Source organism: Gouania willdenowi, chromosome 14 (genome assembly GCF_900634775.1).
Source record: "Gouania willdenowi chromosome 14, fGouWil2.1, whole genome shotgun sequence".
In the NCBI taxonomy this organism is placed as follows: Eukaryota; Metazoa; Chordata; class Actinopteri; order Blenniiformes; family Gobiesocidae; genus Gouania; species Gouania willdenowi.
This window is the reverse complement of record NC_041057.1, coordinates 7334014-7352474: the sequence shown is the minus strand read 5'-3', so window position 1 is coordinate 7352474 and position 18461 is coordinate 7334014. Positions and strand designations below refer to the sequence as shown.

At 38.6% G+C, this 18461-nt stretch overlaps 1 protein-coding gene across 2 annotated transcripts in view; it reads right to left on the bottom strand.

The window, feature by feature from the left end:
• The window catches only part of dchs1b (dachsous cadherin-related 1b), a 100071-nt gene that overhangs the window by 18268 nt on the left and 63342 nt on the right, over nt 1–18461 (bottom strand). For both annotated transcript variants that reach the window (XM_028466381.1, XM_028466382.1), the window contains exons 5-11: nt 10370–10558; nt 8653–8884; nt 7437–7673; nt 4750–5805; nt 4486–4673; nt 3618–3714; nt 3395–3552 (exon numbers count right to left, since the gene is read on the bottom strand). In XM_028466381.1, the coding sequence (XP_028322182.1) occupies nt 3395–3552; nt 3618–3714; nt 4486–4673; nt 4750–5805; nt 7437–7673; nt 8653–8884; nt 10370–10558 (2157 nt within the window). The remainder of the gene's footprint in view (nt 1–3394; nt 3553–3617; nt 3715–4485; nt 4674–4749; nt 5806–7436; nt 7674–8652; nt 8885–10369; nt 10559–18461) is intronic.

The window sequence follows — 18461 nt, the reverse complement described above, 5'->3', positions numbered from 1 at the left end:
CTGGAGTCCTGATGGCAAATACAAGTGGAAACATGTCAGGCTGACTCTGTGTTTGTTGGGATTTGAAATTCACCGCAAACCAAAGAGAGAAAATTATCTGAATGATCAATTTTCACGAGGCTTTTAAAAGAAAAAAAAAATACTGTACATCCATATTCTTGGACAGTTTGATGAGCTCCATCCCAAAGACATCACCATGTTGGCTGAATGATTCAATGTGAAAAGGCAAATGAAATTCCCTATTTCACAATATGTGTATAAGTACGTTTTTTATCTGCAGGCATGTTTTGTACATTAAATGGTGTTCATTTCTAGTCCTTGTATTAATGTGGTTTTATCAAACTGTCCATCCATTGTGAGTGAGGTTGAAGGGTCATCAAGTTTATTCTGTCAACTTGTATTGCCATTAAGGCAAAGTCCTTTGATAAATCACAAAAATATGTGTCTTGAGGTTGTGTTTTAAAAAGGCTGCAGACATTGTTTCTAAAGTAAAGCCTAACTTTTGTTTATGATGCTGGTTAAAGTTAGGGTAGACGATTTTCAAACTCTAGCATGATTTTGAATCTGTACTCCGTCTCACTCGCATGCATGTGCACAGCTGTTGCAGTGAGGGATCGAGAACGAGCAGGGAGACGTGATTGGTTTTTTTCATTGGCCGAAGTTATTGGAGGTTTACGGCTGCTACAGTTAATGGATTTTCTTTGTTCCTTTTTCAGAGCACATAAGATCTTAATTTCTGTCAGGACATAAAGGCAATTTTAACCAAAAACTAAAAAGTATATCTGGAGAAAATCGTCTACCCTAGCTTTAAGGTCAATAAAGCAGATATGGATCAACATTAAATGTTACAGTCCATTAACGGCAGTAAACCAGAATAAGTTGATATTTAACATCAAATCGCTGGTTAACATGATTACCGTACTTTTTTTTAAATAATAAAACAATACTATCAAAAGTTGAAAAATGTTGTTGGAAAAACAAACAAAATCACAATTGTTTATAATTATTAAATGGGTCCATTGTAGTGATACTTCATTCCTCATACTGTAAAAGTATGACCCATCTAATTGCGTAAAGAAATAAAGCAAGGATATAAAGCCCCACCCTAAACTCACTCCTCAATGTTTTATTTATGCAAACAAACACCAAAGTGAATTCCCTGTACATGGAAAAATACAGTTAAAACTTTCTGATTCTGATAAATACCTTGCATATGTTTTTTATTTATTAATAGTTGACTGCCACTCAGATAAAATACCTCATTAGAAACTAAATTCAGATTAAAGACAGTGTCCCAGCCTTAGCTCCAGCTCTGCTCTGCTAATCAGCCTGACTCATCTCACCTGTGTCTCCCAGCTGCAGCTAATCATGTGCTCTCATTCTCTGCTCTGAGCTCTCCCACTGTGAATCTGCCACTTCATCTGTATTCTTCCTTTTAATAACTCATTTTTTGGACCTTTGTCTTTGCACTGCACTTTTGTACTCCTGCCCTCGCTGATTCCTTCTGTACTCAACATGGACTGTGTTTGAAATCACATATACTACTCATACTAAGTCTGATGTCAAAATTAGTATGTAGTGCGTTCACATTAGATAGCGTGCAAAGATTGAGTACCCAGGATATACCCGGATGTAGAGGAAAGGCTTTAAGTATGCATGGTGAGCACTCGTCATACTTATCTGCCCCATTATTAGTGTTTTCCCGGGACAGTCCCGGTTTTTCCGATTTACGTCCCGTGTCCCAGTTTTTTTTTCCCATAATCATTGATTTGTCCCGGTTTTTCACAACCTCAGTCCCGTTTGTCCCATTTATTAAGAAATTGACGTCTGTTGCAGCACATTTTGCTTAAAAACGTGATCTCTGTGGACTGTGATCTGTCAATCACAACCGTTGTCATACTAGCGCTTGCAATATAAACCAATTAAAAAGCTCAAAAGTCTTCCACACGTTTGCAACTCGATGCTGATTGGTCGATGGCATTGACAATATTTACTCGTTTGCTTCCTCTCATGCTTTCTCCTTCAAAATGCCAGAAAGAAAAACAAGTTTTTTTTCGATTATTCAAAACAATTTTGTTAACTTTTGTTTTACTGGTGGCCACTTTAAATTTGTTTCAGCCGTTGCAATAATACATTTCATCCTAAAGGAAAACAAAAAAAACCTAATTTATTGTGCCCTTTTTCATTACAAATAAAAGCGTTCCGATTTGAGTTTTAAAAATCTTGCCACCCTACCCATGATGCATTGCGAGCGAAATGTAAAATTGCCCTGGGCCCTCCTTCAAGCTAAAAATCAAACATTCCCCTGATCAAAACAAAAGCATCTCTTCTTGTCTTCCATTAGTCATTTTAACGCTTTTGTAAATATGGCTTTTGTTTTGAAGTTAACCAGATGTTTTGTCAATAGCACAATGGAGGGTCACTGAAAATCTCTGAAATGTCGGCATGAATGATTTTCCACAAGTTTTATGGATCAAATGACCACATGTTGATATTCTACTTGGTCTCTTTCCTACTTAAAATGTTTTCAAATCAATGGAGATATTTAGCCTCAGTGTGCTTCAGGTTTTTGTCGTAGGTTCAAAATGCATCTTGGGAAACTTGGAAGTATAATTCAGTGGGAATAAATGCTCATCATCCTAGTCCTCCAAATCATACTTCTACTACTTCATACTACTATAGAATATAGTAGACAGTACTCATTGAGTTTGTAGAGCATAGTACAGAGTATGCCATTTGGAACACAGCCATAGTATCTGGAAGTGTTTTCTTGTGTACTTGTGTACAGACTCCCATTCTTACCCTTGCTCTAGCCTATTGCCATGAGGTTATCAAGGTTCACATTTCCCTTATGTCTAATCTCAGCGCCACACAATCAAAAGCTCCGGCCAGCATTCCCACTGTAATTAGCATCCCTTTCCTCTCTAGAGTCACATCCCGTGAAAACATGGAGCTCAGACGACCTCCAAAGTCAAAGCAGAGCAACACCCAAATCTGGCTGAGAGCCTGAGCGGTGGACGCAGCTTTTCCTCACCAATGTTGAACTTCTGATATTGTCTGTTGATATGAACGACTGACCCTTTCCACACAAAGTTCAATACATTAGCTCCCTCCTAAAGCTCCGGGTCTCTGGTTACCTCACTGACCTGTAATTTAGGAAACACGCATTCAATCGACTAGACCCCTATGTTTATAAAGGCAACAGTTCAACTTCCCTCGTTCTCACGTTTACCTCATTTTCTAATTCCTTTGACAGCTATGCTGCCCACAGAGTAAAATAATTGTTCACAGCAGGTAATGGAATCAGACTGAGGTAATGCTACGGTAGGAGGACTGATTTTGTACAAGACGCTGAACGATAGATTGACGTAACAAAATGTGAAAATATATCTACCTGTATCCGTAGCTGACAGGTGGAGCTAAGGCTTGGAGTTCCGTGGTCAGCAGCCGTCACCGTAAACGTATACTCGGCACGCTCTGGCCATCTCAGAAGGGAAGCGGTTCGAAGCTCACCAGTGTTTGGGTTGAAGGAAAAACGCTCTGCTCTGGAACCTTAAGGAGGAAGAAACATTTATCAGATTGATCATGTATTTTAAAATATATCATTTTTGACTTACCAGATAAAGAGTAGTATATAGTGCCATTCTCTCCCTCATCTGGGTCTTTAGCTGTCACTGTTCCCACCACTGTCCCAGATGGAAGCCCCTCTGTTACCTACAAGAAATTGTTTTACCTCCTATTAAAATCATTTATCACACATAACACAACATGCCTGTAAACAGAAGGTCTTCAGTGATTGTACCGGTAATATCCTTAACTTGTATGATCTGTTTTTCTATCATATTTTACACCAAAATAAGATTGGGATGCTCATACTCAAGTCATTAAGAAAAACAATCAAAGTGACAAATCATTTCTTTTTAAAGTTGCTACGCACAATATTTTTTCATTAGAGAAAATTAGTGTAAGACTAATAGATCAAAAAATCAAACATTGACATTTTCAGAAATATTTCGAGCATTGCATTGTGGGATGTTGAGTCCCGTAAACAGATGCATGAAAGTTACATTTTTTTGTATGAAGAACACTTTTTATTAATAAAGTTTGATTTGATTTGAAGTGTTTGTACTACATTCTTCGCGTGATTTCCTGTGTTTTTCTTTTCTTTATAGTTTGTTCACAGTATTCCAGTGTGAAGTAAAAACGTTTCTCTGTACAATGTAATGCGTGAAAATGTCAACAAAGGTGAAGAAACAAACTTAGGTTTCTGGGTCTATGAGGCCTACAATATTTCTTTATCTGACACCAAATGTTCATGTCCAGCAGCTTTAAGCATAGTTAAAGATAATGTAGTATGGATGGTAATGAAACATAAAGATCCACTTCTGACTCCTCCTTTTTAGTGACAGCATTTCACTAAAAAGTACAAAACTAGTATAAATCCATGTCTTCCTGATGGTAAGATGTAATCTAACTCTGATTTACCTGAAAGAGCAGCTCCCTGTCAGGCCTGGTGTGAGTAAAACTGGGGGCGTGGTCATTTTCATCCAGCACAGTAATGTGAGCGGTACCAGTTGCACTGCGAGGAGGTGTTCCACCGTCCTGTACGACAACCACAACCTGATAGCTGGACTGCTGCTCTCTGTCCAGAGCCAGGCGGGTGCTGATCTCACCTGTATCCAATAAAAACATATCATATTAATGCACCATCGCTAATATAAATATAAATCTGTGCTTGTAACCATTTACCAGTTTGTGTGTTGATCTGAAAATGCTTGTCTGTGTGCAGCAGCCGGTAGGAGAGCCTAGCGTTCAGTCCTGCGTCCCTGTCTGTAGCAGTCACTCTACCAAAGCCTGACCCAGCGTGCAGGTTCTCTCTGACGGCCAAAAACACCCTGTCCTGGCTCAGTCGTGGGGAATTATCGTTCTCGTCAGTGACGGACACCCTGACTGTGGCGCTCCCAGTTCTTCCAGCGCCCCCTGGGCCTGACGTGGCGAGGACAGTCAACAGGTACATGTCTTTGACCTCCCGGTCCAGAGAGCTTCTCACAAACAGCCAGCCAGTATCGGACATGACGCCGAAGCCTGCGGCGTCACCATCGGGCCTGAGGCGGTACGATATCGTGGAGGAGGATGAAGAAGGGCTTCCACCGTTTCCTGAAGTTTCTCTGTTTAAAGCTCGAACCTGAAGGAAACGCGTGTTGAGAGGTGTGTTTTCTCTCAGCTCAACGCGATAGGTCAGGGTGTCGAAGTTAGGGCCTTGGGCATCTTGGGCTTGGATGTGAACTACAAGGGTGAAAGTAGAGCTAAGCTGAGGTGCTCCTCCATCTTTGGCCACAACCTGAAGGTCATAACGTGGGACGCTTTCATACGACAGACTCCCAATCAGACGAATCTCTCCAGTGCCTCGGACAACTCCGAATGTCCTCTGGCCACTGCTCCCAGCAGCCCCAGCAGACATTAAATCAAAACTCAGCTGACCATTGTGACCAGAGTCCTTATCTGTTGCCTGAATTTGGTAGATGACTGCTCCCATTTTAGTGACCTCAGGTAACAGCAGAGACTCTGATGACGATGGAAGGAAGGTGGGGGCATTGTCATTAATATCCGAAATGGTTACACGAACCCGGCTTGCGCCATACGCTGGAGGGGAGCCGATGCGGGCCTGGATTTCTAAGTCAAGACTTGAGCAGGTCTCATGATCCAAAGGAATTGCTGTGCGAATGGTACCAGACGCACTATCAACGGTGAAGTAACCATCAGGGTCGCCAGAAGAGATAGAGTAGAAGATGCTCTTTGAGACGCCTAACGTCATAAACACAGCAAAAGAGTGTGTGAGAAAACAGTGCAGCAAAAACAGAAAACAAGTGAAGAATTCAAAGTTTGTTTAGAAAAAATTAGAAACCATCAAAAAATGAAGTCATAAAAGACCAACAATGTAAAAAGGACCGAACAGTACTAATGAATTACTATAAAACAGTGGTTCCAAACTTTTTCTGCTGCGCCCCCCTTTGAAGAATGAAAAACCCTCAAGGCCCCACATTGCGACAATTTTTATTTTTTTTTAAAGTGATAACGTACAATTCGCAATCACATATATTATAACAATATTAAAGTTCCTTCTTATTAATAAAGTGTAATTTTTAATGCTCAAGGTGCCCCGTCATAACATCTCAACCACCACCCCCACCCCCCATCACCACCACCAGGGGGCACGCTCCTTAGTTTGGGAACCACTTCCCTAAGGTTTCTGTTTTGTGTTTGTACGTGTGATATTCATGCACCTAAATCGCAGTTGCATTTTTAAATGTATTCCTGTTAATACAAATCCAACACGATAAATTACTATCAAAATAATGTTACGAAGTCACACGTATTATGTGTTGATTCAAAAATTGCAATTCCAATACTGCATTTCAAGTTCTGACCAGTGGTGGCGGTAATGCATCAAAATACTGAATACCAACTGCTCTTTGAAAGTTGTAGAAGAAGAACAAAACACAACCATACAGCTCTGTGCAAACCCTATATTATTATAAATAAAAAGTATTCCAAAAAAAGTAGAGCAAGATTAACTTGATTTTGTTCACCTTGTCAAATTTTGGCACACTGTTTCAATACTTCTTCTACCTCTCGTGGCAAACAGCGGCGGGCATTCAGAATTTTGATGCATTCCCTCCACCACTGGTCAAAACTGGAAACGTGGTATTTTTTATTGCAGATCTTTAATCAACACATGATGCCTGTGATCCTGTGATGGAATTTTTACAGTAATGTGTCGGATTCGTGTCGTTTCGTATCCATGGGAATATAATCCACTAATGCAACTTTGATTTGAGTGCACAAAGCTTTTTACAGTAACCTCACCCCATAATATACCCTGCTTAAAACTAAGAGTTCAATAGACATCTCTATATGATGACCAGATAAACACTACGAATGTACATGAACAATAGCTATACTGTCGAGGACACAGTGTTTACTTCGGTCTTTATCTTGAAGAGTCAAAAGAAGAGCTGGATTGTGTCAAAGTACAACCCTTTAACACTAACACAGAAGTACAGACTCTTAAGTGCACATCTGTCTACTATAACACTGATAATCTGGGTGTTGTAACTCCCACTCAGCGATACACCATCATTAGATTCATTTTTCCATCGTTAATGGCAAAAGAAAGCGAAAGCCTGACAGCAGAATGAATAATTCTGCTTAAGAATGACTCCATCTGATATATATGATGTCCTAATAGACTGCATGTCTGTCAGGAAGGGCCACTCTTTAATCCATTAGTGTATTTCCATCCTGGTACTTGTCAGAATGATGAAAAATGTCATAAATACAGAGGAAGTTTACATTAGCACAGAAAGGTGAGTGCGACCCAGTAGCAAGAACACAGAAAAAAATAAAAGAATCAACGGGTGTAAGGACGTCCTTACTTGTCTTTGCAGCAGCGCGGACCACTCCCACCGCCGTCCCCCGCAGGACGTCCTCAGACACGGTGAAAAAATACTGTGCCTGTTCAAAGACGGGAGACGCCACAGAGCCTCCCACAACGCTGACGTTCACCCTGGCGTTTTCTGGGGCCGTCTGACCACCACCGTCCTCAGCTGATATTAGCATAGAGATGACGGTGTTAGCTTTGCCGTGGAGTGACCGAGAGAGGGAAATCACACCTGTGGACAAAGAGATAAATATAGTTCAACAAGAGCAAGAATGTAGATTTTAGGAAAATACAAAACCAAGCATTTACCTATAATTTAATATAACAGAATAAAGTTATGGTTGGTAGTGGCACTACATAACTCATATAACAGTCGTATGGAATGCTAAAATATTGACAGATGTTAACATTTATGACTATTTTGCTTTAAATAGTGCAAAAAATATTGATGATAATGTAAAGAAAAGCTGAGGAGTGAATATTTGCACTGCCAGAAAAAGTCCATTGTGGTTAACATTATTATTATACTGATTCTGATTCTTAAAAGGTATCAATATAACCTTAAAATAAACCATAATAAATGAAAATAACTTCTTTTGTCCCAGAATGGGAAAACTGAGTAATCTTGATTTTCTAAATGTGAATAATATATACGTATAAACGTAGTATGGGGAGTTCCAGTTCAATCTGAAAATAACATCTAAAATGTGATTATTTTCCCTGCTCGCGCCAGTATTGACCAGTATCATTCATCAGCATTATGAAGGGCTGAATACAGTTACCATTAGTCACCAATGTCAATGTTACAATCACAACTGTACCTTTTTCATATACTTTTTATTATTGTCAACCGTGTTTCTTTCTATTTTATTTTTCTTAATGACACATGTACCAGGGGAGGAATATAGGTGGGGGTTTAATTGTCTGTATTTACAGTATGTGTTGATCTTGTTTTTTGTTGTTAAAAAGAAAACAGAAAATATATTCTGTATGAACGTTTCTAAATGGGAATACTGTTAATATGTAAAAGCAATAAAGAAAGATTAAAGAAACAAACAAACAATCACAATGGTACCTTATTTAATTAATAAGACGAGTGTTTTTTTGCATTTTGAACATGACAATGAAAATCATACATTGCTGCAAAGATATTAAGGGCCGTAGTTATAGGTTTATTTTTAATATTGCATTTGTAACATCTTGCTTCTCACCCGTGTCCTTGTTCAGCGTGAAGAAAGTAGAGCCCCCTCCAGGCACGGTGCGGTACGTCACCCTGCCGTTGGCTCCAGCGTCGGGGTCATTGGCCGTCACCTTGACGACGGAGGTTCCTGGGGCGCTGTGGGTGCTGAGGCTGACTGTGTACAGCACTGGATAGAAGGTGGGCCGGTTGTCATTGATGTCCACTACCGTGACCCTCACTCGGGCAACAGAGCTCAGGCCACCCTGAATAATAATAATAATAATAATAAAAAACAAACTTAGCCTTCTGTAATAAAGGTCAAGATTAATCAGATGTTTGATTGTGGAAATTGTAAAAATGAGCAAAGGTTTGCAGTGACTGAAATTATATCTGATTATTCTGTATATGATGGTTTATCTGAGGCCATCAAAATAGTAAAAAGCTAACTGACTACACCTGGATGGAGGTGCTGAGAAGAATTAGTTTGGACCTTGCCAACAAATCTTCAACTAAGAAGTATTCCATTATGATGAGAGAGGCTTAGAAATAAATAATTTAATGGAAACATTTTTTAGGTTTTAAAATACTGTTGTGCATTTGCGATGCTTTAAAAAGGTAAAATAATCACTTTAAACTTCACTTAATTCCAAAAGTGCATCTGCTTTTCCACTTGTTTACTTTTCTCCTCTGTTTTCCTCTGATTGTTTTGTCATGCAGTTGCCTTTCTAGAGAGGAAGCGCTCTTTGAAAGCACTTTGATCTGATAGCTGGTGGTGTACACGGCTTTGATGATTAGGTATTGCATTATGAATCACCAGAGATTTCACATAGAAAAAGTTGTTCTGCTCCAATCACTCTCCTGTTTCAAGTCCATTCAAACTTTGTTTTCCAGCCCACTTTATTTTGAAATTTGTAAATACTTCTATGCCTAAAATAGGGCTTGGTTAAGCCATTACCGTATTATGGTCAAAAACATCACTTAACACTTAAGTGCTAACAATCCTCTTTGCAAGAAACATAAAATTCTATATACATAACCAATAATGCAACCCTTATGGAAACTTGTAAATACAGTTCAGGGGCCAAATACCGACAAGTTTGACCTCAAGTGGGCTAAACAATTTCAACATTAGTGCTACTTCGCATTTCCATGCATAAATAAAAGTGTCTATGTAGACTATAAAAGGCACCGACAATATCCAAGCAATAGCTGACATTTGGGGAAATGTCAAAAAATCAGGATTTTGTAAAAATTAGGATTTCTTTCAACAATGAGTATAAAAATGACTTCCATCGTGTTATACATGCATGGGAAAACTGTGAACCCCTGCAAATATTGTAATATTGTGGAGTTTCAATGAAATTCTGTGATGAATTCAATGAAACTCTTGTTAAATAATTGTAAAGTTATAGTTTCAAATAAATCTGTTGAAGTGTATTGTTTTTGCATGGATGGATATGACACAGCGATTTAAAATTGCTCCCATTTTTTGGTTAATTTCAATAAATAATTCCCATGAAAAGTTTAATTTATTTGTTATTATTGCCAAAATTCATCAGCTTAAGTTCCCCTGGAAATTGCCAGATATTTTGGCAACCCTACTGAGAAATCCACAACCAAAGGATTTGGTAAGTTTCCTCAGGGATTTTTACTTTCCACTAAGGGACGATTTGGATGCTTCAAAGGGCCGGATTTGGCCCTCGAGCCTTGAGTTTGACATGTGTGGTTTAAGGTAAATGTGGTCTTACTCCATCAGTTGCTGTGACTGTCAGGTCATATTTGTCCACTTCTTGGTCTCTATCCAAAGCAGTGCTGGTGCAGAGCTGCCCGGTTTCTTTGTCGATGCTGAAGTGGGATGGAACTGCACTTCCAGATCCTGAACCCAGATTGTAAGTTATAGCACCGAAGGAACCTCGGTCCTCATCTGTGGCTGAAACCTGAAGGGGAAAAAACACATGAGACATCAGGATTTGCAGAAAGCATCACATCCAATAAATCCTCACCGAGTTGGCATGAAAAGTAGACGGGCATTAGTCATGTTTATATATACACGCTTAGGGCTTTTCTGTTATGTGCCATAATATGTCTAAATATCATGTGTTATAACACTATGAAAGAAAGGCGGATAAATTGGCAAATTATTTGAGAATAAAGCACAAACTATCACCCATACACTTGCACACACACCTGTTACATCTACTGGTCTTATTTGCCTAACATTATTTCTTTCTCCACACAACACAAACCCATTAAAAGGTCTCGCACAATAACACACAGTCAAAATCTATAAAAACACTCAGAAAAAAAAACATTACACGACAAGATTTCTTGCAAAACACAAAAAAGGAAACACGCCGTGTGCTCGAGGGGGTCCGACCTCTGACTAAAGTTTTAAACTGCCCCATAACATTGTTTAGTGGCATTTATGATGCCTGTTAAAGTCGTTTTTTTTTTGCTTAGATGTTGAAGCCTTGAAAGGAAGCATGGATCCAGCATGCCTACTTCCATTATCAATCATTATGGAATGCATTAGATCCGTACTCTAAGGTTTCCTTTCTAAACAATGGTAAACATCATAAGAGCTGTGATTGAATACTTCTGCCATTGATGTTGATGGTTTCATTATACATTTAAAACCTACTTTGGTCATCTACATCAGTGGTTCTCAAACTTTTTTTTTTTGGCACAAGTACTGAGTGTTTTTCTGAATCCAAGGACCCCTTTTGTCCATCTACAACATTTTGCTTAGAAAACTATTTAAAAACAACCAAAGAACATAATGACGGAATAAACGAGTGATAACACACATTTTAAATAATCTCATTTTGTAAATAAGTGGAAATAAACAGTATTTAGTGCAGTGGTTCCCAACCTTTTTTGGATCGTGACCCCGATCCCAAAGACATTTTTTTCTAGAATCAGTTTTTGATCATGGTTGAGCTCAAATATTCATTTTTCATTTTTTTTTTTTTTTTACTGCATTTTAGTTAAACTAGATTTATATTTCACAGAGTGAAAGTATAGAAATGGTACGGAAGAGGATTAGGGCCAGTTTCTTTTTTTTTTTTATAGTCCTCTTTGTTCTTTTCTTTTTCCAGTGGCCCAAATCGTCTTCCGTAAATACGAGATTGTGTTGTTTTTATTAAAAAAAAAAAAAAAAAAAAAAAACATCTAAAAATTCCAAAAATCTATTTAAAAATTTCCCAACTATCAGGCAACCCCATTTCAACTCCAGGCGACCCCAAGGTTGAAAAACCCTGCTTTAGTGGCACCTGCATAGATCTATTTCTATAGTTTTTCTCACTTCCAGTCACTTTATTTGTTAATTCTCTACTCTCTTTCTCTCAAGTACTCCCTGTCGTGCCATCGCGTACCCCTAGGGCCACACGTACCACCATTTGAGAAACACTGGTCTACATGGAAACAAAATCCACCACAGTATAGCAGAAATCTAATGTATATTGACCTGACATAAATCCAGACTACACATCGTCACATGAATTCCTCAACTCAGACTTTTGCTTCTTACAGGAAATGAAGAAAATAGTTTGACGGCTGTGTGGTCACACGTATGATCACACTTCTGTTGGTTTGTGTTTACACCTGAGGATTTTACATCATTCCTGAGACTTCCTATGAAGTCTTACGCTGTTTAGTCTAAACTATCTCTGAGATCTAGGCTCTCGTCGTAGTGGTCATCGAACCTTCCGGGCTGTCTGTGATGGATTAGCCACCTGTGGTGATGAGAGTTGGATGACGGGCTTAAATGCTCACACACACGTTGTCGTTGCAAGCGTATAGGATGAGCAATCCTTCGCTTGAAATTTAATTAAAAGGCTTTAAACACCGATGACTGCCCTCCTGCTTTTAGAGTGACTTCATTGTCACTTCTATCTTTACAGCAAGACATCTGTCCTGTGTTAATAACTAAGAAGTGAGACATGTATTTTCGACCACAGATAATATCTGAATAATGTGAACGCCACGGATAGAGGAGAATACATTGATTCCCTATGAAAATGTTTTAGGTTTTCCCTTTGTATACACCAGAGAAAGGCAACTGTTGGCACAGGGGGCACATGTGGCCCTCGGTCTAATATTGTGCGGCCCCCAAAGTTAATGAGCAAGATTACCCAAAATACACACAAAATGATAAAAATAAACACCAAAAAACCCCACAAAATGACTCAGAAAAAAATTAAAAATGACAGAAAAATACACAAAAAGGATAACAACAAAAAACACACAAGACAAGATGACTACAAATGAATTCCTGAAAAACACTAAATGAAAAATGACTCAGAAACACACAAAATAACTCATAACACGATACATAATGACAGAAAACTATGCAAGACAACAACAAATACACGCAAAATGACTCCAAAAACACATAAAACAACACTAAAAACAATAAAACCAACAATAATGTACATTTTTGTTGTTGTTTTTAGGTTATTGTTGTTTTGTTTAAACAAAAATTACATAAAAGTACACAAAACAACAACAACAAAAAAAACTGAGAAAAACATACAACAGCAGAAATACACAAAACAATAAACAAAAACACTCAAACCCTTTGTTTTTTCCGCATTAATAATCAGATTGGTCCTCATTCTAAACAATGACCTGAATGTTGATAATTTGGCCCTCGGATTGGAAAAATCACATTTTTGTGGCCCTTGATGTGATGAAAGTTGCTCATCTCTGGTTTACACATTGGCAAGTTTTAAAATGCTAACGCAGGAAATCAAATGCGAAGCACTGAGGCTCGGAAACTGAACTGTCTGACTTCAAAAACTATCAAATGGTAAATTATGCTACATTCTCTGAAAATAGTAAATGGTTTAAGAGGATAAAAATCTGTCATCGGCAATATAATCCCCTGTTTGAGTCCAAAGGACCACAGCTTGTCTCATATTTAGTCCTAAAAAACTTCCCTGAATGTGTTTGTGTATCCGTCACTGACAGAAGTAACCTCAGTTTTTAAAAGTTGCCAAATCTTGAAGCCAGTAAGGTAAGTGAGTAAACACTGGATTTGACAGGTCATCTTAAATCAAGATATCTAGTGGCCCAGACGAGTTGGTTTGCCAAGGAGGAATCCCTCCCACTCGCACTCATCCATGACCAGCTGGCCAACCTCAACTCTACACAGCTATTCCTAATCGTACTCTCTGGAGGTAGTACCCGGACCGCCCGTGAAAAACAACTGCACCCAGGCTTACATGGTAACACAAACAAAAACATTCAAAAACATTGCAATGACTAATTCCTACTGGTTTTTAGTGCACGCCGTACTTGTATCGGTGTTGTTTCGTCTCTTTGATGTTTTTGGTCACATGCCCACGTGAATCTTCCACATTTACTTACAATATAGGATTGTATATATTTCCTTTTTCTGAGGTCAAAAGTTTTTCTTCTCCAAAACCGACTCAAGATCCTCTTTGTGTATTACTTGCACTTGGTTTCAAAAGTATTCTATTTTTAGTCTCGATGGATGGATGCATTTACAGTACATATTCTGAAAAGGCAACCTTATAGGCAACAATGGGGCAAAACTTGTGATCATAATCAAGTAGTAGTCTTCATTTGTTTACTCTCTTATTCAATCCCTATGATTTTAACAGGAACATGGCCTTACATTATTGGATGTCGTAAGATGTTACTACAGGTGTCCCGATTCCATATTGACAACGGATATTGATCTGACACCACTAATAAACGAGTACCGGATTCTATCTGCCTGCATCTAAAGTTTTTCTTTTACCTGCTGTTGCTGACTATTGTTCTCAGCTTGAGTAATATCACTTGATCAAGTCTTTTCTAACATTTCACGTAATAAAAGTATGTATGATTCGTCGTGATATTGTATCAAATCAATATCTGTATCGGCCAATGCGCAAAGTTACAATAATGATATCCTATCGGAAAAAGTGATTGGGAAACCGTAAAATGATATCTAGCAAAAGTGGTGAAAAAACACCCGCACTACAGCATTTTTATAGAACATCCTGGAGGATTCCTCAAAGCTCGATTAAACCTCCAAACTCACTTTTGTACCTCTGGACCATCTTTTGAATTTTGAATTATATTTTTTGAAATACTTTGTTATTTTAGGAACATTCTTCTCACACACATAGGCCTGAATCAGGCGTGGACATGCATTAATGGAGAGATGTCAGAGTGGGACTGCTTTTACTATGAAGGGAGGGCACCAAAGCAGTGTTGGGGTTTGGTGCCTTGCTCAAGGACACCTCTGCAGTGCTCGAGAGGTGCCCTGCCCTGAGACCTCTCCAGCTACCAGAACAACTTCCTTTTTTTTGGTCCGCACCGGGACTTGAACCGGCGACTCTCCGGTTCCCAACCAATGTCCCTACGGATGCATAATTCAGAGAGTGAATGGTAATCAGACATCTTTCTTGACACACCTGGAACCCAGTGAAGGTAAAAGTCAGTAGAAATGTTGCAGTATGAGATTTAGCGAATATAGAAGATGAATGTGCGCCACTTAGTTTTTGGAGGGCCATTTATCCAAGACCAAGAGACCCCTTAATGGCCTACGTCACGAGTGACGTGGCTGGAGGCAAAAACAGGAAATGCTGCTGGCTAAAGCCTGTCCACGAATTCTTCAATTTTATTCTTTAAATAAATGCTAAGCCTTGACTTTGAAAAATATTGGCGATGCTTGAAAAAGCAATGTCTATTATTAAAGCTGCTGGAGATCAATAAATCCATTCCATCCATCCATTTTCTGACCCCCTTGCTCCTTTTTTCAAGGTCGGGGGGTCTGGTGGTGCTTATCTGCAGCTCTTCAATAAATCCAAGATCATTAAATAACAACAAAAAGATGGAAAAGTTACCACAGTTTTAATATGTTTACCACAGTAAATGTGGTAAAGTTGTTAAAAAGAATGGGAAGTTCTTTGAAAAATGTTTTAACCATCCACTCCAAACCCAAAAAGCTGTGTTAGTTTAGAAGAATTAGAAAATTGTGCTTCCAATTTATATTACAAACACATTACCTGTAGCCTTATTGTATGTCAGAACACTTCTTACACTTTTACTTTCTATGACTGAACATCATTTTGCAGCTTTATTTGTTCTTGTAAATTGATGATGAAGTCTCCACTCTGCCTTTCACTTTAGATTAACAGCTAGTGTTGAATGTTAAACATCAGTGAAAACTGCCTTCATTTTTTTTGGATATGTTCTCATTTAATCAAACTCCACAAGGGACAGTCATTACATCAGCTGATGTGTTCCAGCTTCTATTTGCTTTCACTTCTCTAATAGATCGTGGGTTTTGGTTTTTTTTCTTGTTAGCCCTTCTTCTCTGCTCTATTATACTCATGGGTTTATCCCTTCTGTCTGTTCTCTTTTCCATTCCTCTGTTCTCATCTCCCCCAGATGTGGGCGCACATCCAGATTGATCCTGCTGCTCTCTGCAGTTTGTCTCTGTAAAACATCAGTTAGTGTCAGAGGGAGTCTGCACACAGCTGCAGTGCTGCTGCCGTGGATCAGGACTTTTTATAGCTTCCCGGGAACGAGAGAGAGAGAGAGAGAAAGAGAGAGAGAGAGATTTTCTATGTGCTTTCATTGCAAAACCTGTAAAACACAACATCGCCCCATCTCAGTCCGTTTCCTTCCAACTGGTGCCGGTTCAAATGTTTATGAAGCCATCATCATTGTCTGGAGTCACGTAGACAAGGAATATTCCGATTAGGAGCACAAACATAGTCCCTACAAACTTCTGAGTTATTACAACACAGGCCTTTCTTAGTTTTGGCAGTTTTCTCTTTCTCTTTTGTTGTTATGATGCGTGCCTGATTCACCGGACACATGTTCTGTCTTTTAAATCTAAAATGTTCCTTGTGTTTAAACAATTATTTGGATAATTTTCAGGTTAGTCTGACCCTTAAATAAGCGTAGTTACTGACTATAAAAGGCATCTGCTTCTTTTACAAGCAAACTTGTGTTTTTTGATGTTTTCGCATGAGTGTTGTTGGTACGATTTGGTTGAGAAACATTTTCAACTGAAGATGCCAGAAAAAAAGCTTCGTAAGCTTGTTTAAAATGTGCAGATCTGGAGGCTTTTCACCTGTTAGAACAAAGGGGATTTTAGTCCTTTTTGGAAGTGTATGCCAATTGGATCCCAATGTAGAAGACATCTACTCCCCAACGATGGGGGTCCCATGGTACATTGCATTGAATTAAACGGTACCAGTCTGCTGATCTCTAATTGCTATTTTGGTTTATAGATTTTATTTTATTGGTTTTTCTCTTATCTGGCAACAGTAAACAGTCATGGTTATGCATATTGAGAAGTGAGCAGATGCCTTACCAATATTTCTTAAACATTTAAAAATGTATATCTATATATATCTATGATGCCTGTTTTGCTGCCACATGCACACATTTCCATGTCAGAGCTCATCTATAATGTACGCCTCACTTTGTAAACTGGGCACATCTTCAGGGAAGGACCTGGAGTCACTGGATGTTTCATGTTTTATCTTCAGACATCGTCTACCAGGCAACCATGCCGGGGTTAATCTGTCCCTGACCTGTGTCCAGGTACCTATCTGCACCAATTCGTCACCCCTTTTCAATCTAAAGCCACCAAACATTCCCACAGATTCCCACAAGAACCTATTTGCAAAGAATTCCTGCAAAGCCCCTGCAGCACTACTTCAGAATATTTTCACCAGCATTTATTTATTTATTTGTTTGTCTGTTTGCAGGATTACGTCAAAAGTACATACTGTAACAGATTTTGACTACATTCCAACCAGAAATGTAGTGGAACATTCCATTACATTTTGTAGAGGATCCAGATCAATATATTGATCCTGGATCATGTTCAAAAATCATCATAAGTAAAAATTCAAAAATGTATATCTCAGTTTTTAATTGACTGATCTTCATGAAATTTGACGCAGTTATGTCGGGTTGGTTCCTCAATTACTCCACAAAGTTTCATCTCGACTGGATCTGGATTTTGCTGGGAAAAAAGGGGTGTCCATACATTTGGACCTACTGTATGGTTAATAATGGAGATCAGAATAACTGATACAGATAACTGGCGCTTGGAGGACATTTGCGCTCCGAGTTAAATTTTTTCATTCATATTTATGAAGATAAGGAATAAATAACATTTTTTTGTCTTTTTTCCTTTTCAAGATATCGTGTTATATCGATTTTGTGAAACCAAAATTGTGCATCTTATTGTATCGTGAAATTTGTGTATCATTCTACCCCTACTTTTTTATAACTTTATTTATGCAAAATAAATCTGTACACTTGGATCAATGCGAGTAAATAAAATATATTTCCAAGCTTTTGGTCAGAGGACCTTCACCAGGGTAACAAAACAAGCTCTGGCAGATTTGGTCGTGAGTGCGATGATTGTACTTCTGATTAATAACTTTATTTAAAAATATCTAACTTGTACTTTCTTCCCCCTACCTTAACATCTCAAAACATTCTCCAGGGAACGTTTTACCTAATATTGTGGGTGAGCTGAGGTTATTATTACACTTCATTAGTGCAAGGACATCGTTATTATTTAACGGTTTCACAGAAAGTGAAGTGCTTTTTAACAGGAAATGAAAATCTAAGATGTGACTAACAATGTAAAATCAAACAGAATCTACATCATCTTTTCACTTATTATTTCCTGCATACACATTTTATATCTAGTGATTTACATTCCCATGTAAGGCATGAAGTCTCTGGAAACGTTTCACTCGCTCAGTCACGTTTGAGCACTACGGGTACAATTAGAATATATGACACGGAATAAGAGACGGAAGGGAAAGGTGGGAGAGAGGGGAGAGTTTG